The following is a 23186-nucleotide window of genomic DNA, read 5'->3' on the forward strand; positions in this document are numbered from 1 at the left end:
ATGAAGTTGCCTATGGTTCTGTCGATGTTTCTCTGACCAGTCCAACCATGGAACTGTTTCTCCACCGCTGAGAGTGGCTGGGTAAGTGAGCACCAGGGAAACACATTCTGAGTTTTCCCTTGGCCCTATCCATAAACTGTATAACTGGGAGCTGTATAGGGCAGGGTGATTGTATCCTAATGGGAAGAGACGGTCAGTCAGACAAGAATGAGGTACTCCAGCCCAACCGAGCGGAAGAAGAGTTTTTGTTCAAGCCCAGTCATGGGACAGAGGAACATTCGCTGGTTGAGCAGCCTTGAAGCGACTCATCATGGTCACGTAGCTAGGACCCCGACATCCCAGAGTATCCTGTGTGCCAAACAAAATTGTGTGCCGTCTCCCTTTTATTTTTGAAAATTGTTTACATCAGAAATAAAAGATTCAGGTACAGACTAATAGTACAGAAACAGATATCTACACTAAAACAAGCAATTGCACAGCCTTTTACGTTTCCTGTCTGAGTCACGTCTGTGTATCCTCATTGAGTGTCTTTGCATGCACTGAATCCCATATTTAGGCCTCAGCAGACTGAGAAGTATGATGAGGACTAGATTTGTAAACTTTTGCTCTCCCTTCCCCCTACTTCTATGCCATGTCCACATTCTGTAGTTTATTCTCTGGCAGCCACGTAGCCATCCTGACGCAGTTTCTACTTCACAATGATGTGGAATAATTGGATTGTCAGCCCTTTTAAAAATCCTCAACATCAGTTTAAGCTCAACAAAAAGTACAAGATATTGGGCTACCGGGGCCCTGGTCAAAAGCACAGCACTTAAGCACTTGCTTCACTTTGAAATCAAAAGGACTACTCACATGCTTACAGTTAAGCAGGTTCTTAGGTGCTTTACTATATTGTGGCCCAAGTGTTAAGTCTCGAGCAGGATCAAGCTCCAGATAAGAGAGAGATTATTCTTCTAGGTCCTCTGTTGTTAGAGACAAAAGCTTCTGCTTAGCTGTAGTCTCTAAAAGAAAGCTAGACCTTGGCCAGGAGCCACATCACTATCTCAGGAGACTAAACAATAGAATTCATGGTTAACAGGACTGAGCAAGTTTCATCTTTAGGTAGAGATCACTGGTTTAAATCTGGCACAGATGAGTAGAGACCGGGTGTCATTACTATGGAGAAACTGTTCTAGGGCTCATGTGAGATGTAGCAATGTCAGTCTAGTTCCTACTAGGCAAGTGTCCACATTTTAAATAAATAATAATAATTTGCAGTTTCAGAGGGGCCAAACACAGACTGGACATGTCAGCTCAACTTCCTTCTCATCACTAGAGGTGATCTCACGAGGTCACAGTTGAGGCCCATAGTTAAGGTGAGGTGGGGGAAGTTTGAATTGCCACTGTCTCCCCTATAGGATGTTCTGCAGATAAAACCAAACACTTCAGTCTCCAGGGATTTCAAGCAGGCTCTTTAATGAGCACAAAATGCACTTAACATTAAAACAAGAAAGCAACTATGGATACAGACTCCATACAATTCAAAACCACACATTTCATAGATTTTAATAAGGCTCTCTTTGGTATCAGATGCTTGCAGTCAGGTGTGCTATTGCGTTATTACCCCACCCAAATAATTACACTGGAACCCAATGCCTGTGTCAATTTGGCTGAAATAATTACAAACATTATGACCCTACTAAGGAACTGTTGGATCATTTATTCTGTTGTAACCAAACATTTTACAAAAGCAATACCTAGAATATAAAAATACATATCGAAACTCATTCCTTTCTTAAAGACAATTAACAGCATACCACCACAACTATAAAACAAAATAGATATATACATTCAGTGAATAAGTTATCGTCATGGTAAACTCTGTTCTGTAGAAACACATTCTTATTGCCTGGGATTCTCTTTCTATATGTTGTCAGGTACAAACATACATAAGGCTGATCCTGTATTCCTTGTATAGACAAAACCCTCATTAAAGTCAGTGGGAGTTTTGCCAGATAAGGACTACAGGATTGAACCTTTATATGATAGTTAATAGAATTTTTCCTCTCTTCTCCCTGGGAAATTAAACTTATCCCAGAAACAGTTGTCTTACAGAAGAACCATTGGTTTCATATAACTTAAGGGCAGTTCTGGAATGCACTAAAATGTCAAATCCCTACCAGATTTCCTTGATCACTCCTGTGTGTTCATATGAATAGAGCTAATGAGACAAGGTAGCAGAACTGCAAAGAACTTTAAGTTCTGAATTGCCCAATTGATCATTCCAGCTTGCTCAAGAGAAGAGCTTCTGAGGCTGTCATATAACGCCACTTCAAAACCCAATTTACAAAAGAAAGAAGAAACACAAAAGGGATGATATTGCCCTGGTAACAATTCCAGTGTGTGCTCACAGTTTAGGTCTATTTATTATAATATTTTTTAAAACCGTAATTTTTCCTAAAGAAATTGGGACCACTGTTTCAATTCCAGTACTTAACGCAGCAAAGTAAATCCCCTGAAGTCCAAACTTAGCAAAGAGAGAATTGCAAAACATGGTAAACACATTTTAACTTTGATTTTGTACCAACCAACAAGTTAAACTAGATCTAATAAAAACCATACATCCACCAGAAGAGTTGGATAACTCGACCTTCACATTCTTCCCTCAAAATTAAGAGATGGCAATAGAGAGAAAAGTTTGCAGATGCTTTGCAGTTTGTTAGCCAGAATAAGAACTAAAGGATCTTGCCTAATAAACTGCAAAGAACAACATAGATGGATAACAAGGTTTTGAATATTTCTACAGAGCTCCTCAACCGTTTCCCAAAAAAGACAGAAATTAAAGAACATTGACCAGCTGGAGACAGAATTGTATTGGCCCAAGAAAAATATATCATGGAAGTCTATTTGCCTGAGAAAAATAACTATAGTTATTGCAGAAATCAAGACAGAATGGCATAATTTAAGTTCTCACATGGCATTTAAATGCTGTACTATATCTTGAAGTATGTGATCCCAACAACAAAAAGGAGATGGATATAAGAATACACATTTCTCCACTCAAGTGCTACATATAACCAGTTAATCTCCCTAAAACACAATTAAAAGTACTCTCAGATGGTAGATATCTCACAATATGCTATTAGAAATTCTGTGATGAAACTGCTTCAGATGCGACAAATATGAAACTGATATTGGTTCAAGGAGAATGTATTGTTAGTGTTTAGTTATGATAAAATATTTAGCAGGGAAAGTGAAATCCTTGCCCTGTAGAAAAAGCCTCATTGACTTCAACTGGCCAGGATTTCAGTCACAGACAGTTATAGTTGCTTAAAGTCTCCAGTTACTGTGCATAAATTATATAGTTTCTTCTATTAGTTATGTTGCCCTTCAAATAGTTATGCAAGAGATCATTCATAGTGAGACAAGCAGAGCCAGATCTACAAGTAGTCGGTTGTAGTGCCATATGCAAAAGCGTGCATGTAATCATAGTGATTGCATATATACACAAATCCGGGACTTGTACACATAAGTGGCTAGGCTTCTGACCATTTTTGTGGAAATACTCAGTTTGCATATGCAAGCCTGAAAACTGCATGGGTAAATTAAGCTTACAATTGCACTCTTGTGTAGCCTTGGACTTCTGATGTTTGTGGTAATTTAAAACTGAGGACCAGATTTTCAAATCACTGATGAACATGCTGGCCAAGACTTTAAAATTAAATTCTATTAAATGTTTAGGGTGGGATTTTCAAAAGCACCTGAAATGATTTAAGAGCGCAGGTTCCTGTGGAAGTCTACAAGACTTGCACTCCTACATCATTTGGGCACTTTTGTAAATCCTACCCTAAAGCTGTAATATATCCCTAGGCCTGCTTTGACGATTGATTCATACATTTTGCACAGGGGGTCTGACAAAGTAATTGCTTATTGGAAGTGAAACACATTTTGCCACTTCAAAATTTGTCTTCTTTCAACAAACAAATCTCACTTGCAGGTCAAATGCAAGGCATTAGTAGCAGATGGAATGCCATTATTATTTCTTTAGAGCTCCCTCTGTCATTACTGAGACAAGAAAGTACAGTGGAGTAGTAAGACCTGAACCCTACAGACATCTGGGCAGGACTGCAAATTTTAAGGGCTCAAAAATGATAATTTTTATAAACAAATACACAAGAGTATTATGCCTGCTGCTAACCTGGGAGACACACGTGGAGAAACTGGCATACAATATGGCTTCCTATGCTCAGACTTCAGGGAAGAAATCCAGCTTTTAGTAAGAACATTCCATAGATGTCAGAGCTGTCCTGAGTCAATGGTGAGGCCTACATCTTCAATCAATACCCAACAATCTTCTAGAGATGAAGGAATTTCTTGAGAGAAGAGAAGAGAAACTATTGGGCAATGTATTCTCCCAGTTCCGTTCAGTTCCCATGCTTTTAAAAATCCATTTTTCCTATGGCTTTATGGTAGAAGTGGAAGCATATTTTTGCTTCCATTTCCAAAAGAGAAGTACTTGCATTCATGAACTGTTGATAAGTTTCCTAAAGGTTCATTCTAAAATTGAAAACATCAGCAGTTGAGGTTAAAACAACCCATGTCTAGGTATGCTTAAAAAAATAAATCTCTTCTGATTTTTCTACAGCACACAAGAGCACTGTTCTTCACAGTGCCACCCTCATTTCCAAACCAAAGTCATTCCTTTGGCATAAGTTATTCCACTAGGCCTTCTTGTTCCTTACTTTCCAACAAGGACATGCCCACATCTCCATTATTGTTCACACTCGTGTCTCCGTTGCTACTAGTCTCCTCTGGTTTGCGGTGTGCAAAAGTGTATGGCTCACTGTCCCTTATTGGGCAGATCGGGGGCTCCTCTGGGTTAGATACCTTAGTGGCTTTCTTGAAAGAGATGGGAGGTGGAGTAGGTGGTGTGTCATCCATAGGCCCTTCAAAAGGCCGGTACACATCTACTTCTGGAGTGACTGATCCATTGGATTCCTTCAGCAAATGTCCATAGACCATGGCATCATCAATGACTGCATAAACATGGGAATCATTGTCCTTCCTCCTTTTATTGAATAAGCCCTGTTTTCCAGGCATGTGGGTATTGATGTTGGCATTGTATATACCCACCACAGGATTCTGGTTTTCCTTCTTCCTGTTATAAAGCCAAAATTAACAAGTGAGAACCACTGTAAATCCATACATTACTCGTGTATTCAAACTCTGTAAGGCAACAGCCACTTATTTTAATATTTTATATTTAATTATATTTCCATCAAGCTTATACCTCAAGTATTTTCTCTGCAGGGCAGCAAGTAGTAAAGGATTTTACAGTCAGAAACATTGCCCTAGGGCAAAGTGTCCCAACTTTTTACATCCAAACTAATGAAAAGCCCTACAATTTTCTAGCTCATTTCAGGTGAGATTATTTTGCAGAGCTCTAGTTACCACCCAGCACATTTTCATTACAGATTACAAACTGAGGACCCAATCCTGCATACACTTAATGTGCACAAGTATCCTCATTGACTTCAATGAGACTACTCATACAAGTAAAATTATGAGTGTTTGCCAGATTGGGTTCCTTTTTTCAGTGCTCAAATTTAATTAAAACTGCTCCTCCCAGGCCACGAAAACCCAGAGAGAATCCTCTAGCACTCGTACAGAAGCTGGACGAATCTTATTGATTTTGGCTCTTGTCTATTCCACTCTCTTGCAAGTATGAACTAAGGAGGTTTTCAGTTTGTATCAACTGTAAACTGCTGCTACCTACAACCGTGAGAAATGTTCCTGGCTCATTTTAATGTGACTTCCTTGAATCATCCAGAATTAGGAAGTCAAATCTGCTCCTGACAGAATGCTGCTTAACGCACTGATGCATAAACTGACTGACTTGTTTTAGGAGATATCAGTAAAGGGAAGGGGACACTTGTCTGAAACAGTGACTGTACAGTGCTTTCAGGGAGAGTAGCCAAATTAACTTGGAAACCTTTATTAAAGTTCATTTGATATCTACCTTAACACATTCAAATGAACACCAAAAGTCTATGCTAGCACAAAGTGCATTAGTAAAGTGATCTACAATAAAGCAGTATTACTGCAAGAGTCAAACTTTTTAGCTGCAACCCGTTGTACCTTGTCCGTCCTACACCTCCCACTGTACACTCCAGATTCCTTGTTCAAGGGCCACCTACCCAATATGTTAAATAAGAGGAATTGTACTTCCTGGCAAAACTTCTTAATCTGCCTAAATCAGCATCTTGAATAATGAACTTACTTTTTCCTCGTGCAACATATGATGATTCCGATAATTGAAAGCGCTACAGCCCCACCAACAACCACTCCAATTATCACTGGCAGATCTATAAAGAAAGAGAAATAAAGTCATTCAACAATATGCAACAACAGTTAACCTTCTACTGAAATCCAGCTGCCATACTTGACTCACATCATTGCTGCTAAACCAACCAGGTCTATGCAGAGAATCAGCGCAGCTCCTGTGCGGCTAATCTTACCTAGTACATCCCTCTTACATCTGATCGACTGATTTAAAAAAAAAAAAATGTGTGAAGCAGAAGGAAAAAGGATCAAACAGCAAAGGAGCAAAATAACCAGACCAACAGATTCCAATGGGGGTTGTTGAAATCCCCATAGTGATCCTGGGAGATCCAGCCTATCCCTTACTATCATAGCTCATGAAACCTTATACAAGCTGGATAAGTAGCAAGGAACGCTTCAATAACAGGCTGAACAGGTACCGAATGACCGCTGAATGTGCATTTGGCAAATTAAAAGTTCGCTGGCGATGCCTTTATAGCAGGTTATATCTAAATGAGGAAAATATTCCCCTGGTTATAATTGCCTGCTGTGTGCTCCATAATACTTGTGAAGCTAAGGATGAAAAATCTCCCCCTGGGTGGAGTGCATAGGCGGATCACCTTTTGGCTGAATATGAACAATCAGATTCAGGGCTATTAGAGGGGCACACTGTGGGGCCATTTAAATCAGGGAGGCCTTGATGAACTCTGATGAGCACCAATAAGGTGTCTTTGTTAACTGCACTGTGTCATGCTATGACTGCTATCCAGCTTGCAATGTGTATCAATGTGAGGTGGAACCACCATATGCAAGAGACCAATAAAGATTGCTTATTCTTCACAGAGTATGTTTTTATTAAATAATAATTATTCACAACACACACGAAAAGCTGTGCTAGAGGGAAGAAAGCAGTGAGGGGTAGTGTGAGCTATGACAGCTGGGTGTAACTTCAGCTATCGTTTTGGAAGCTACCTGAAGAGGTGGAGTGAATGGGGCACTGAGATGAGCTAGGAGTTTGGAATGAATGTGCGGGTGGAGTTTGGGGAGGGCATGGAAAGCAGTTCTGTATTGGCTGCAAAGGGAGGGCGAGTACACATGAATTCAGTCTGCAGTGTTATGAGTGACTTTTGCAGCTCCATTTACTTCTCCATGGTTTTTATTATGTGCTCGTGACCTGCTATCGCTCGGTCCTGGTTTTCCATCCTCTCCTGTCTATCAATTTTCTGATTTTTGGACACAGTGTGTCTCCATGCCCTTTTTTTCCCTCTTCTTTTTTCCGCCTCAGAGGACTGGAGGAACTCTTGGAACATCTCCTCTTTGCTTCTCTGTGGTCGATTTCTTCTCAGCCTCAGGTGCTCGGCAGGTCTGGAAGGTTTTTCCGTCAAGGGCACATCTACAGAAGCACAACAAACAATAAACAGAAGCATTATTGTGAGTGCAATAACAACATTGATGCATTACTGTAAAATACACCTCTTTCTCACTATCCCCTGGCATGTGCACAGCTTGACGATCAACCAAGGCATGATGAGTTGTGCCCAGGAGGAGGGGATACTCAAGCTGGGGAAAAGGTTCTGGGTGGTTGTTTGGGGGTATTGATTCAGATAGATAGGGACAAAATTTCAAATTCTGCCACCATTTTCCACAGGCAGGGACCACAGAAGCCAATATCTCACTCCTGAGAGTAAGCAGGGATACTAGAGTGCATCTCTACCATGCAAGCAGCTTCAAACCAGGTCCCTATGCTGCTCTATGTGCTGATTTGATTCCTGCACAAGTGATTGCCACAGGAAAGTTTCCTGTAATGGGGAAGAGACAAAGCAGCTCTGCCGAGGAATCTCCGGCAAGGATTGGCAAGTATCTCCAGGAAAGTTTCCTAGAGAGCTCTCTGGAGGATTCCCATGAAATCTCAGTGTGCATTAACACACTTTTCTGCCGCATTGCCTAGCTGAACGGGGGAATGGGAAGCACATGCAAACACAGCTACTCTTGTGCATTTCTGTCCCTTCAACCAGCTGTATAATGAAACAAAACAAAGGACCGCGGTATCTCATGTAACCGAGCAGCATCAGCTCAAAAAAATCACTTACCCAAGGTCCCCGCTCCTGCATCCTGCATGCCAGAGCTGGAGGGCTGGGACTGGCTTGAACCCTCCTGGGTCAAGAAGAAGTCCTGGCTCCCCATGTCACCAAACAACATGGTCCCCTGCTCTGCATCATCCTCCAACTCGACCTCCTCATCCACAACTTCTTTGTCGGATTAGGGTCCAGTGTCCACTGCCCCCGGGCCTGCAGAGGTATCCATGGGTCTCTTTGCAGTGGAGATGGGGTCACGCTGAGTATGGCTTCCAGATCCTTATAGAAACGGCAGGTCTTTGGCTCTGCACCAGAGCGACGGTTTGATTCCCTAGCCTTTTGCTACCTCTGATTTTTGCACAGCACTGCTGCATGTCCCGTTTATAGCCCTCCTCCGCCAATAAACGAAAAACTTGATCGTATGTATCAAAGTTCCTTCGGCTGGAGTGGAGCTAGGCCTGCACCGCCTCCTCTCTCCAAATGCTGATCAGATCCAGAAGCTCTGGTGTGCTCCAGGCTGGAGAGCATTTGGTGCATGGAACCACCATGGTCAGCTGGGAAGATGAGATGTGAGCTCTCCAGGCCGACCAAGCAAGAAGTGGCATTTCAAAAATTCCCAGGACTTTAAAGAGGGACGGGCAGATGGTTGCAGGGCAGTGGAGTTCAAACTGATGGCCAGAGCGGTCAGGGTGTGCATTATGGAACACTTTCTGGAGGTCATTTACCGTGACATAACCAAGTGCAGTGTCTACACTGACACTTTGTCATTAAAAAAGTAAAAGTTTGACGCAAAAAGCTCTGTCTCTCGTTGAGGTGGTTTTATTTTGTCGTAAAATGAGGGAAGTTGGGTTGGTGGGGGGTGCGAGATAGCAGTGTATACACCACTACTGTTTTGGTGCAAAAAACTGACTTTAGTTGACAAAAGTCTTTAGTGTAGACCAGGCATAAAGGAATGGAGCTATAGGCGTTTTACTGAATTAAAACAAAAAGAAAAGTTTAACAAAGAAAAAACAAAATTAAAGAATGAAATAAGTTACAGGCAATGAAGTCTGAAATAAAGAGGAAAAGAATTAGGCCTGGTCTACACTACTGAGCTTTGTCAACAAAAGTCAGCTTTTGTCGACAAAACAGCGGAGGTGTTTGCACTGAAATTCTCCTTCCGCTGATGTCACTCCTTTGCTATGCTGACATAATAAAACCACCTCAATGAGAGGCATAGGGCTTATATTGGTATAGTTAGTGCGACGCAGTGTCATTGTAGACACTGCGTTCTTTACACTGGCTGTTGGCTGTCATTCTTGTCAATTTCATGGCTCTGCTGGAAATGGAGCTCTGGGCTGCCTGGCTCCCAATGGGGAGCGAGCAATGGGGAGTGAGAAGCCAGGGCAGCTGGACCCCACTCACCAGGGAAAAGAAGCCACGAGCAGCTTTCCCCTGGCTCCCGGCAGGGAATGGAGGTGGGGCAGCCTGCCGGGAGCCCAGGAGCTCCTGGTGAAAACGGGCACCACTGACCCAAGCAGGGTAATGTGGACATGAACCACCGGGTGGCTGTAAATCAACCTAATACAGATCGATTTACATTTCTAGTGTAATTAGAAGGTAATGTAATCTGTTCTAATCTGCATTGCCAACTCTTGCTCTAGGCCTCAATTCTGTAAACACATGCACTGCTATGCATGCAAGTAGACCTGCTGAGTTGAATGGGATTACTTACACACATAAGGGTTTTGCATGACTTGGACCTTAAAGCTGTAGTAGCACTTTTCAAAAGAGAGTGTGACAGGGAACGTGCCTTCGAATCATACAATATGCACTATCTGGAGGTGCACAGGAAGTCATTATTGATCACAGTTTGCCAGATGACTGAAAAGTCAATGGCAACTTTTTATCAGGTAACAGACATGACACTTGGCAAGCAGACCGTATATACACATACATACACTTTAATTGAAAACAGAGGTTGCCATTCTCAAAATGTTAATTGAGCTTTCACTAAAAACATCCCTAACTAAAAGTGGGTGCCAAATTCTGAGTTTCAACCCCTTTACAGATTGCAGGATTTAATTTTGTTTTTAGATAGGAAGACAGAGTCAGAGGTAATGCTTCAACTATTTTACATTGAAAATAAGTTCCAGACTCTTTAAGTCTCTCTGTAGTATTTACTGTTAAGTATAGTATATTACCTGATCATTAATGTGGAGACCATCTTTAAAAAAACCCCACTACATTTGTTTTTCTACAAGGTATTTAAGGATTTTTTAAAAAATCAACATACCTAGAAGGCTCACAAAGGTCAAGTGACACTTTAATTTCCAAGGTCACAGACCTAGGCTAACCTAACTCCTGGTGTACACATTGCTATGTTAACAGGAGGGCTTCTCCCATCAACGTATCTACCGCCTCTTGGGGACATAGAGTACCCATACTGATGGGAGAAGACTTCATATAATTTTACTCATCCAAGAAGTTCTTACTTATGTGAGCTCCCAAACATGAGTGATCAAAGATTTGCTACATGCTGCAGGCCTCAATTTCAGTTGAGAGAGGTTAATAAGACCAGTAACTTTTACAGTACATAGTGTGTCCTTCATTCAGAAAGATCCTCCTTTACAAACCTAATTTCCAAGCAGTTAGTTCCTGTGTCTTCACACACACACAGCCTCTGGTAGCTGTATAGCATTACTGTGTACAGCAATACGGGCAGATGGATAGGACTCACAAATTTGCGACCATTGGTGCGGATCCATACATGATAGTTACCGTAGTTTGCATTAGAGCTTTGAAAATGGGAAGCCCTGTGTATTATGATTACAATGATGATATTCTGGTTTCAAGGAATAATGCTAATCAAAAGAGGTGCGGTCTAGTCTGAGAAGAGGGCAGGGCACCAAGATCTCTTGAGTTCTAATCCTAGCTGAAAGATTCCTTCTGCAGCTCTGGGCAACGCACCTAGCCTCTCTGCCTTAGTTTCCCCATCCTTAAAATATAAGTAATTAAATAGTTATTATCTACAACATAGCACTATTGCAATAATTAGTCTGTAAAGTGATTTGAAGATCAAGCGTACTATGTAAATGCTAATGGTTTGTAAGAAATATCAGAAACAGAAGTCAATTGCATACTTAGTTTCTAAATTCTGAATGAGCAAGGAAGGTTCTCCAAATTCATGAGCAAATTGTTATCTATGTGGATGGGCCGGGGAGAATTAGGGCATTAGAACAAAACACTAGATCTAGACTATTATTGATCTTGGAGGAAAAAAAACTTTTGAAGTACATGTCTATGGCTCTCAAAGATTTTTGAAATTCAGATATTTCAAAGCGCAAGAATTTTATGACTAATACTAATTGGGAGTGCTGATAGTAGCCATTCCAGAAAACATTCTGTGCCACATTTTCTCACTGATACTTGTTAAAAAGCAGACACACACAATATGCATTTAATATGTACCCTCATCGTTTACACAGTGCCAAGGCATGCCAAGTCTTTCACAGACACATGAGAAGACACATTTCTAGACCAACTAATTTACAGATTAAGGCCTCACTTCTGCAATCAGATCCACGTGGGTGTAAAATCAGATTACTGGATTTGTGGTTAACTACACAGTTTACCACTGGGAAAATGCAACTGGAGGAAAAGACAATGAGATTTTAAGAAGTTCTTACCTACATCACTCTGTATGGAGCTGCTTTTTTTCTCCCCCCGCAACCTTTGCAAATTTTAACTTGTGTGTTGTTTTACTTTTCAGTTATTAAATTACACACTGCGACTTCAGGTTTTCAGTATTATTTCAGACTGCTCCCAATGCTTAAAGTGGTTACCAAGCGTAGGTAGTAAAAAATGACTTAATAAAAAGCTGTAGGACTCAGGGGATTGATTCTAGGTATTGTCCCTAATTTTACTTGAATTAATTTGTTTTATGACTGTACATTGGATTATTTGCTCTAGGCCCTGATCTCTTAGGTCCGATAGTGAGGATCTGTGTGCAGCCCCATTGAAATTAGCACATCCAAATACCAGACCTCAGTCCCACAGGTGGCTGCAGCTCTTTTGTCCATCTCCTATTAGATGAGAACATCCTTCCCTTACTTTCTTTTGAGCTAAATATAGCAAAGAGGAAATTGAAATACAAGACTTACAGTGCAATTGAAAAAAATCTAAAAAAACCATATTCCTAAATGCTCTCTAATATAGTGTTTGAAATATGGATTGGTCCTTAAATATCTTGGAATTTATATATCCAGTTTTACATTCTCTGTTTCAACTAAGGCCAGAATCATTTATAGTTCTGCTACTTCAATCTCTTCAGCATTTTAACACTTTCTACTTCATTTGACTGTTTCCCGAGAATACATGCAAAAAAGAGAAAGGATCCCGACAAAGAGTTTAGCATCTGATGATGCATTCTACAAAACATAGAAAAAGATGCAGTTTTGTAAAGCTGCAGAGAAGCATCTCAGTGTACAACAAACTGATGAAGCAAATAGTCTACTAGCACATCCTCACCTGTGGACAAAAAACACCAGAGCATCCCTACTGCAGAACATTATCCTTCCTCAGTACTGAAAGACAGCAGCAACTCACCTGACTTTTGCTGGATAAATGTCACCCAGAACTGCAGGCTCAGCTGTTTCTTATTCACTGGTTTACAGTTGGAGATGTTTACCCAGAAATGGTGATACATATGTAGGGGCTCAGGAAGCAGCTCATCTTCACGGCGCACAGTTTCTTCAGCCTTTGGTTTCTGTTCCTTTATGTTGACGTAGGCGCGTCCTGTTTCACAAGCTATGTCCATCCGCTCCTTCAAGAATGCTAAGCGAGCAACTTGCTTACTGGGGACTGTGATGTTCCAGGACACGGAGACATAAGGAGGCAAACCCTCAAGCCAGTTAGGGGTCTGTAGGTAAACTTGAGCTTTTGGGTCTGGGATCACAGTGAAGATGCATTCCTCTGTAGTACAGAAAGAGATAGATGGTATACATAGTATTGCCACTGCTCTTGGCTCTCTTTAAATACAGTACTTAGCCACTCTTCTAAAATGAAACACTCCTCACTTACAATGGTGACCAGTGATTCACACAGGAAATCACAATATCTCATTAGGATAACGTTATTTATCACAGTTACTGTGTAATACAGTTACAACATGGTTTACCTGCAGGATTTCCCTCAAACGACTCATCTACAACTCCAAATCTGAGGTTTTTATTCCCTCTGTACAGAGGCAAAATTCCCCATTCATTCAAAGGAAGCTTTGCCCACGTAATGAGATAGGGCTCTAAGAAACTTAACTCCTGTTATTTTATTATTGGGCGTACAATGGTTATTTGTTAATGAAGATACTGAAGAAGTTGGGGAATGGAATGAGGGAACAGATCACAACCTTACCTTTAATGAATGGCACAAAAGACATTTTCAGATCCTGATTGAGAGACTCATTGAGGAATCTTATGCCAAATGTTTTTAGGGATATTGTGATATTGTCTCTCATCTGAATCTTTTCAATGGATCCACCTGGACAGAATATACCAAGGTTTAATTCCTTTCCCTTGGTTGTGCTGAAAATGCTATAGCTGTAACTTGTATTGCACCTCTGCTCTTGGGTGTGTTGTTGTAGCTTCAAGGACGGAGACATTATTTCCACATTGATCTCTTCTGGAGCCAACAGTTTCCAAATAAACTTATCCAGTCGAACTGGGAACTGGGAAATAGCCCTGGGCACAGTGAGGTCATAGATCTTCCTTTGGCAGTATCTGAGATCCCAACAGGCTGCAATCACAGAGACACAAATTATAGCTATACTTTTCACATTGAGCAGAGCTATTAAAATGAGGTTTTGCTATGTGTTAGAGTGGTTAGGTCTGTACAAACACAAACCAACAAAGTTCCATTGCTTGGTATGGGGGCATACGTGCTGAAAGATGGAAATTACTCAAATTCCCCATTAGGTCTGGTCCTGTGGGGATGTACCATAGAGTATCAGTGAGAGCAATGTTCTTTTTTTTAATTCACTCCAGTCATTTCTGTAACTCTCTACATTTTGCTGAAGACCCAGATAAGTATTATCTGAAGGATAGTGAGAGACCATGATCATTTGATTTACTATTTGATCATCTGATATATATTAAATTTCCCCACTATATTTTCCATAGTAACCATTAATAAAATGTGTGTGTATCTCTTGTACTTCAAAAGCATTTTTTCTGACTGTTACAGGGCATTAAGGGAAGCTGAGAAATACAAATACACAGAGTTCGCCCGATGACACTTGGTCATCGCACAGGATATTATCTTTCCTTCACCATTTGTCTGCACACTTCATGGGATTTTCCATGGAATTGTGTAGACGTGGTATAAGAAGCATGGTCGTCATCTGCCCCATGTTTGAAGGAGAGCTCTGCTACAGCAATGCTGTAATACAGGTTCCAGCACCGAGCAAGAAGCTTCCCTCTCATTTGCTTGCCTTCCATTTGCTAGGATTTAACTTCTCCAGAGACTAGCTCTGCTGTTCTTGTCTGTCACCACATTTCTATATCTTAAACACAAACTGGTTTATTTACCAACTTGCTGTATCCACCACCTATTTGTTCAGAGCCTGTCTGCAAGCCAAAACACACTTAAGCACAAATGAAAGACAGGATTTAGAAGCATGAACCTTCAGTTGAATACTGCTGAAATGAGAACTTGTAGAACCCTTCTCTAGGTAACAAAATACAAGGCTCTTGTCATACCTATAGTTTTTTCAGCTGTGACCCTTAGACGCTCCAAATCAGAACACAGGAAGAAAATGCTGTACATGGTGCCTGATGTTAAAGTTACATTACGTTCACAGGTTCTAGGATCTTTGCAGATCAAACATTCTGGCTCAAACTGCAACAGGTGCCCACTGTGTGTGGATTTTGGCTGTATGGTTACACTTATGTCCTTCTCATTGCGTAAGTCAATCAAGTATGTTACATCTGAAATGAAAAAAATAAAAATTAGATCAGCACAGCAATTAAAGAAATGTGGTGAACTGAAACCTCGTCCCAATCCTCTCTTCTTCAAAAATCAGATCTTGGAATTATCTTTACATTAGCTAGGAAAGCATTATTTACTTTTTACATTATTGGAATCAATGCAATTAACTGTTCTTCTGGGTTAGGAGTTAGCCTGTTTTAACAGAGTCCCATTCCATTTCCTATCCTTTCAGCTTCAGAGGGATCATATGTAGAGCTGAGCAAAATAATTGATATTTTGGTTTGGTTCTGGAAAAAAAAATCAGTTAATTGTGAAATGAAACAGAATGTTTTTTGTGTTTCAGTGACTGAAACTTAACCTGAAAAAAAAAGTGTTTGACCCAAAGAAAAAGAAATGACAATTTGAAACATTTTGTTTTGGAAATGTCAATATGGTTCATTCTGAAAGTGTTAAATGTTTCAATATGTCCAAAACATTTTTCTTTTTGCTGAAAGATTCAGCTGAATTTGAAACAGTTTGGGAGAGTTTAAAAGAAAGCTTCAGTCCAAAAGCTGAGAGACATCAGAGAGTCAGGATCTGCGGATAGAAGTGGGGGAATGGTGTATTTAGGATAAATGAAGCCTAACTAAATTGAGGGAATTGCTAAGTTTTAGGTAAGACAGTCATACATGTAGGCCTTTTGTTGTTTTAACCCTTTTCTCTGAAAGCTATGTTCCTATGGATAAATAGCTTCTTCAAAACAAAGTAATATTTTGAGTCACTGCATTTTCATACTGATCACAATTCCTGAAGAGAAGTCTCTTGCAGGAACCAAAAACCAGGCGGACCAGGCAATAGGCCTGTCATCTGAAAGGGCACCCAGGAAGAGACAGAGAGATGGGTCAAAAAGTGCTGCTCATGCTGAACCACATGAGAACAAATGGCCATTAGAACAGATTGTAGTTCTGAAAGTTTGAAAACTTGAAATGAAACTTTTGCAGAAACAGCTTGCTAAAGATTTTCTACATTTTTTTTTACCAGCTCTACTGGTCGCACGCTAGTGATTTGAAATGGAAGAGTTCTCATTTCTCAGATTCTTACATGGATTGCAAGGTTGTCTTCACCATACATTTACAAGCATATCACACAGTTTGTTAAGTTTCTTTAGCTCAGCTGTGAACGAAGTTGTCTGGTTGCCCAGAGTCAATTAAAAATCAAGCTCAGCCAACAAAGGGCAAAGTGGAGGAGAAATGGCCATATATGGTATATTACAAAATTGTTAAAGTTCATCAAGATTATATAGTTTAAAAGAGGGCTTCCCAATACTTATTTTGTTAGCTCTGACATTTAAAAAGCACACATGTACAAAGCTGTGAGCCACGAACTATAATTAAATTTATAATAACCACTCATCAGTATAAATACTACAGCTCTGTGAACACTGGAATTTCAATTCCATGAAAAAAATCTGCATTTCTGAAGTCTTTTTGTTCTGAATCAGAAAGAATTGGAAATGTAAAAATTTTCCATGGACCAGAAATTTTAGAAAATTCTTTCGAGAGACCTGAAACGGAGTTTTAAAAAAAATTCTAGGTAGGGAACCTTTAGGCAGGTAGATGGCTAGCTGGGAAGCATGTAAACTGGATATCCTGTCCACCAGCTGGCAGGCAGGCTGTCTAGCCCAGCCTGCCTGGTTTCCATCAAAAGTGTCCATGGAATTGACATGTTCATGTGGAACATTTCGATTCTGTAGAATCATCGTTTTTTGACAGAAAACTGCTCCACTGAAAAATTTCCAGCCAGCTGCAACAAATACAAATAAATTAACGCCTCCAACTAGTCGCCTTCAATAATAAAAAGTTGGCAACAATCTGCCTCAGCTAGCAGACATGAAAAAAGTCGAGAAAAATCGTCCATCACTCTCCACAACATACCCACGACAACCCCTTTCCCTTTCCCCCAAAATCCTATCACACACAAGATTTTTGCAGAATGCCCAGCCATCAAATATGGGGTATTTTGGATTAAAGGTAGAGGGCAAGCTCTAGAGTCTCTGGGCCCACATAGAAAATGCCCTGCCAATAGCGCGCACCCTCCTCCCCCACCCCTTTTTTAATAATAAGCACAATCCTGCTCAAAGAGCTCTGCTGACTGTAGCTGTATTACTATGGCATTGAGAGTTAAACAGTCTCTCAGGTAGGTAGGCCCCTGGCCAGTTAAGTCTTTACAGGTCTATGGCACACACAGGGACTACAGGCCATTTGTAAGAGACTTGTGCTTGTTTTTAAACCCACAGAACATTGCTCCTTTTCAGAATGCCAATCACCTGAATACTCTAGGGATGTGTCTGTGTGTGCCCACAGTGTCTAGTGGGAGTAAAGAAAGGATTTTTTCCTCAGCTCAGTGTGGTAAATGACAAAGAGCTAGGGAGGTGTGGCTAATATAACTGAAGAGGACCTGGACTACTTAGTCCTACTGCACCTATTTTTATGCCTCTTCCACTAACTATAAGATAAAAGCCTCACTTTGTGCGTCCCACATGATGTTTTCCAAATAGAAATCAAAGGGGAAGAGGATTCTGTTAAATGTGGCTTTTTGCTGTATTTGCCCTGACAGACAGCAACTACTAGGCCAGGTCTTTCTGTCCAATTCCAGAAGGAAGCTACTTTGAAAAAAAGCTATACTTCAGTCATAGAAAGCTTGTCAGGTTCTGCCCCCTTAAGTTATGAGCTACTAGACTGACTGATTTAATAGTAAAGCAATCAATTAAACTCCATTCAAGGAATGGAAGAGCTGCAGTCAAGTGACTCCTCTGGCCAATTTAAGTGGTACCACTGACAGACTCCAATAGTTGTCCTCAAGCAGAAATAGCTGTGATGCAGTCACTGAAGATGTGCATACACTATCTGAGCACCTATATTATGTATGGACTTAAGGGCCTGAATTTTCATAGGCCCCACAACCACAAGAGCCACATAAGGTCAGTGGTGAATATGAGCGCTCAGCGCTTGACAATCAGGCTGCTTACTTAGGTGCCCAATATTATGTAGGCAAAATCTGAAAATGTTGGCCATTAGAAAAGGTGGGTGAGCAGTATTATCCCCATTTTACATATGGGGAACTGAGGCACAAAGATAGAGACACGCCCAAAGTCACACAGTAAATCAACGGCACAACAGGAATAGAAATCCAGGCCTCCGCTCCCAGTCCAGTGCCCAAACCACCAGGTTATGCTTCCTCTATGATTTGGATCAGCTACATGTGGTAGCACAGACAGGATATTTGTTTTTATTGGGAATAACTATAAACTTCCCTGGGACTTAACTGCAAGCTCTGCAGACAGCAGTAAAGCTTATCCAAGTGTTTGGGATGCCTTTAGAATATGCAGATATCAATGTTTTTTTAATCTGGAGGTTAAACGTGGTTCTCATTAGTTCATCTAATTTCAGCCAAAAACAAAACAGTTTCAATAGACCCTGGGCATAAGAGAAGCATTTGGAGCCTTTGAAGGAAAAAATTATATAAAACTACTCATGAAGTCCACAAAAATCCCCAGAGAAACTAACCACTGTTCTTATTTAAATCCAAGAGATTTATTATTTGCAGTTCATAAAATACAACAGCCAGCCAGGTTTTTTAGGTTAGCATCTGGTCTGCAGGACATAATACATTAAAATTTCACTTTACTCTATCCAAAATAGAAAAGATGCAAAGATGGATTAACTGAATTATGCTTTTACTCTGTCAGGGTTTCAAGACACATTGTACACTGAATATAAATAAGCAAATAGGGTTTGTCAAACATGAACTTCCTCTGAGGATTTGGGAGTTTTCTGCTCATGAACAGAGCCAGATTAAAAGTTAAAACATACTCCATGAATCAAAAAGGGGCACCGCTGACTTGACACAATCATTACCTAGATGGATCACCTTTAGGGTGAGTCCATTATATCTTTGTTCTCTGCAGAGATGGCCTGCTAAGATTCTCATTAGCACCAGCTGCAGTGATGGTTTAGCAAAGTGGACTTCTATTCATTAGCAATTGTTCTTAACTCACCAATTCATTTGAGACAGATAACTGTCATATGTTAATTTTTCAATCTCTGCCAACATGAGCTGAAGCCAGATCAATGACCTAGAGATAAATAACTTTATGGCTCATTATCACTTGACCCATCGAGTCTCCGGTTCCAGGATTATTATTTTTAATACATGCAACACTATTACAAGTCATTTCCTCTACCAAGTGGTTCCATAACGATGTACATTACCCAGAAGTATCAGTTTACATTAATCTGTGATTCTGAAGTTACTGTAGGTTAAGAGTAATTTGTCAGCTCTGTAAAAAAGAGACATTCCTACACATATAGGTGTCTATATATCTAGATCTCCAGGTGGTTTTCTCTGACCAGCTAACATCACGTCTGGATTAAGCTTCATATCAGCTTGCTCTTATCCATGCCCCTATCTTGGTAAGGTGTCATGTAATATGAGGCCCTCTATAACTCGGATCTAGTTAAAAAAACAAAATAAAACAAAAAAACCACCAAGGAAGTATCATCAACATATTGACAGCACTACAGCCAATCCACTTCACAGTCTCCTACAGCAGCCCCAGGTACAAAGAGCACTCTACAAGTACCCTGTACTAGGAAACTGGCAAACTACCCATACCTACCTCTGGTATCTTCCTAACAATTGGAGCCATTCAAGCACACCTCCATTCATCTCAGTCAAGATTCACAGGTGAGTCAACACAACCTATGGGAGGCCAGTCTAATTCAAGGCTGCTGACAGAACTAAAAGAATCAGCATCTTCACCTTACCTTCTCCATTGCTAGGAGATCAGCCAAACAAGACCAGTACAAGAAATTATATTATATCCTGGCTGAAAGCCATATTGCCAGAATACAGGGATAATCAGAGGCCTCCACACCTTTCCCACAATCTTTTTTGATACCTCCCACAAAACCAGAAAGTTAGAGACTGGATGTAATTGGGAAAAATCATCATAATCAAACAATGGGCTCATTAGCAACGGTGAGAATTTCTCTCTTAAGTAAATCTAACATCAAGTACTTAAGGAGCTACTGATCTCTCCCAATAATGGTCCCTAAAGCTCATGCTTTCTTTAAAAAGCAAGAAAGGGACATGGATCCTTTCTGGAGGTTATAAACTGCAGCGCTCCAAAGACCAAAATACTTCCATCATAAACTCACTCAAAAAATGTTGGGTTTGCTACCTACAGGTACTTCCTATCATAAAGGCAGATCATATCCAATCAGTCTTATCCATAAAGTAGATGGAAAGTTCTTCACAGTGAACAAACATGGGCTCTCTTTTTAAGTAGAGGCATCCCCTATTAACTAACTTGCTTGCTACCTGTAACAGTTCCACAGATCTGCTTGTTAGAGCAGAGATTTTATCTTATTGTATGAGCTATATTCTGTACATAACCAAGCGCATATGTTGAATGACGACAAACACCACACCTTCATGGATGATGGAGAATGTGGAAGTTTCCTTAGCCTTCCCCATAGCAAGGCTCCTCCAGAAATTCTCACTATAATCGGTCAGACTCCATATGCAGTTTCCACACCATTGGTGAAGTAACTGTTTCTCCATGTGCTTTGAAAGTCATACATCATACCAAAATGTCCTACAAGGATGTCATAAAGGGAGAGGAAATTTAGGAGACATATTGACAGTCAAGCATAAGAGATGGTTATGACGTCCTACAAGGCCAGACAGAATGGTCCACTGTCTGCGTTCTCCCTCACAGAATTCCAAAATTAAATAGGCCAATGAAGTAAGTACACCACCATGATGTACCTGGCCTCTGTCGGAAGAAGGTAATAATGCCATGACAACAACAATTCCCTCCAATTTGCCTTTGAGTTGGGACTGGGAGAATCAGAATTTGTCCACCTCTGTATATTCAGACACAAAGCAACAGGAGACCATGAAATCCTAAACTAATCTAACAGTCATCTGCATGAATGTTGATATCACCCAGGACAAGGTATGCTGACTCTAACACGATAGACAAGAAGTTGGTCTACTCCAAGAGGAACTGTGAGGTAGAACAGGGCACCTGATACCTCCACTGCATTTTCTGTGATAGCCCTAATTTGGGACTCACAAGACAGCACAAGTGCAAAACAACCTGTGTACAAAGTCAGATGCCAACAGAATGGCTATACCACCTCTCAAACTCTTCCTGGGGTAATACTGAGCCAGCAACCATCTAGAGACAAATAGAATACAAAAAAAAAAAAAAAAATCCAAACATATATACACCCTCATCATTATCATCCAGTCAGTTCGCCTCCTCTATTCTGAAATCATGGATGCTTGTAAGCTTGTTAGCTCCAGATCTTGCATTCATTCATTCATAAGTGGATAGAACCACAGAATCCCTGTCAGTGTACTCTAGAAAAGAGTCTGATCCTTAATGTCTCTGGTACTTTCAGAAACAAGTATCAGAATAAAACAAGAAAAGAAAATTTAAATTCCACTCAAAGAATATTAAGCATCAGACATACATTAAAAAAACAACAACAACAAAACCACCAGGAACTGTCTTCAACCCAGTTCATTATAGTGTCTGAGTATTATAGTAGTCTCCAAAATGTTGGATGTTGATCCTCTACATTATATGGACTGCATAGCTTACCCTACTGTTTTTTTAAATTACACCTTTAACATTATCTGAACATATTCTCTGTAACTAAGTACACGTACAAAGCAGACTTTTTTTCCTGGTGAGATTAGTTTAGATTAGTAGGCATACAGTGCAATAAAACATTCCAGGGATTGGATTTTTAAAAGCACTCAATATTGGCTCAATAGTGGTTCCACTGAATTCAATGACTCCAATGAGAGCAGGATTAGGCCTACATGGAGCATTTTTGAAAATCACAGCTGATCTCTTCAAGTGCTTGAGTTTCACAAACTGATTCCACTTCTTCCCAAAAAAAAGCAAAGATTTCTGCAAGAATGTTAAAGTCTCTTGTGTTTTGAAGACAAGGGCAGTTTTCCCTCTAAAATCATTCACTGTGAAAAAGGCCATGTGCTCCTCTGTGATAAGAAATTTCAATCAGCGTTTTAAATGGAGTTCTTTATATTGACTTTAAAGTGACCACTAAAACCATCAAAGAGAGTCTCTGTTTAATATCCAGCAGTATGGCCCATGGCCCCTCAGATTTTAGCAACAATTAGTCAAACAACTTAATCTGTTTTAGATGTTAAAGGCTCATGAATGTGTTACTCCAATCACAGTTGGAGGGTAGAAGATACAAAATGACCTGGCTAACCTAGTCTGAGTGACAAATGGCATGTCGTAGCAGAATGCCCTACTTATTCAAACAGTCTTATTAGTAGAGGACTACATTCAGATAAAAGTCATCTTGTTTATTACCCTGCTGGAAGGTACTCAGTTACCATGGTAATGGACACCATACAAGAACTTGAACAGAACAGTAAAAAAGTCCTTATTGGTATTACTAATACCGCACGTAGGATTAAACCTGAAATAATTTTAAAATATCCAATTTACTTTTCACCACTCTTGCCATCAGTTTTCATTTTACTGATCTTGAGCAGCTAAACTGGTCAGTTTCACTGTGTTTATGCTGTAGCCTGTTCCAGTCTCTGGCTCTCATGTGCTAGCACAGCACTGCTGTGTTTGGCTTTCCAACCCTGCAGCAAGTTATGAAAGTGTTTGAGTCAAAAAAGTGAAAATGAAATTGTACAACTATGTCTAAAGAAGAACTTGATTTCTATACTGAAACACACTCCAGGACTAACCAGTCTGAAACAACTCTGTTTAGCAAAAGGGAGTCTTTCCACTGACTTCAACGAGAATTG

General features: G+C 40.3%; 1 protein-coding gene across 1 annotated transcript in view; it reads right to left on the reverse strand.

The window, feature by feature from the left end:
• Positions 1 to 1435: 1435 nt before the first annotated feature.
• CDCP1 (CUB domain containing protein 1) overlaps positions 1436 to 23186 on the reverse strand; it is a 47424-nt gene continuing 25673 nt past the window's right edge. Inside the window, exons 5-9 of the mRNA XM_067561726.1 lie at positions 15110 to 15337; positions 13767 to 14147; positions 12963 to 13328; positions 6260 to 6344; positions 1436 to 5137 (exon numbers count right to left, since the gene is read on the reverse strand). Coding sequence (XP_067417827.1) covers positions 4693 to 5137; positions 6260 to 6344; positions 12963 to 13328; positions 13767 to 14147; positions 15110 to 15337 — 1505 coding nt within the window. The 3' untranslated portion in view covers positions 1436 to 4692. The remainder of the gene's footprint in view (positions 5138 to 6259; positions 6345 to 12962; positions 13329 to 13766; positions 14148 to 15109; positions 15338 to 23186) is intronic.

Source organism: Emydura macquarii, unplaced genomic scaffold, assembly GCF_026122565.2.
Source record: "Emydura macquarii macquarii isolate MOO-44397 ecotype Brisbane River unplaced genomic scaffold, CSIRO-AGI_Emac_v2 contig_2422, whole genome shotgun sequence".
Taxonomy (NCBI): domain Eukaryota; kingdom Metazoa; phylum Chordata; order Testudines; family Chelidae; genus Emydura; species Emydura macquarii.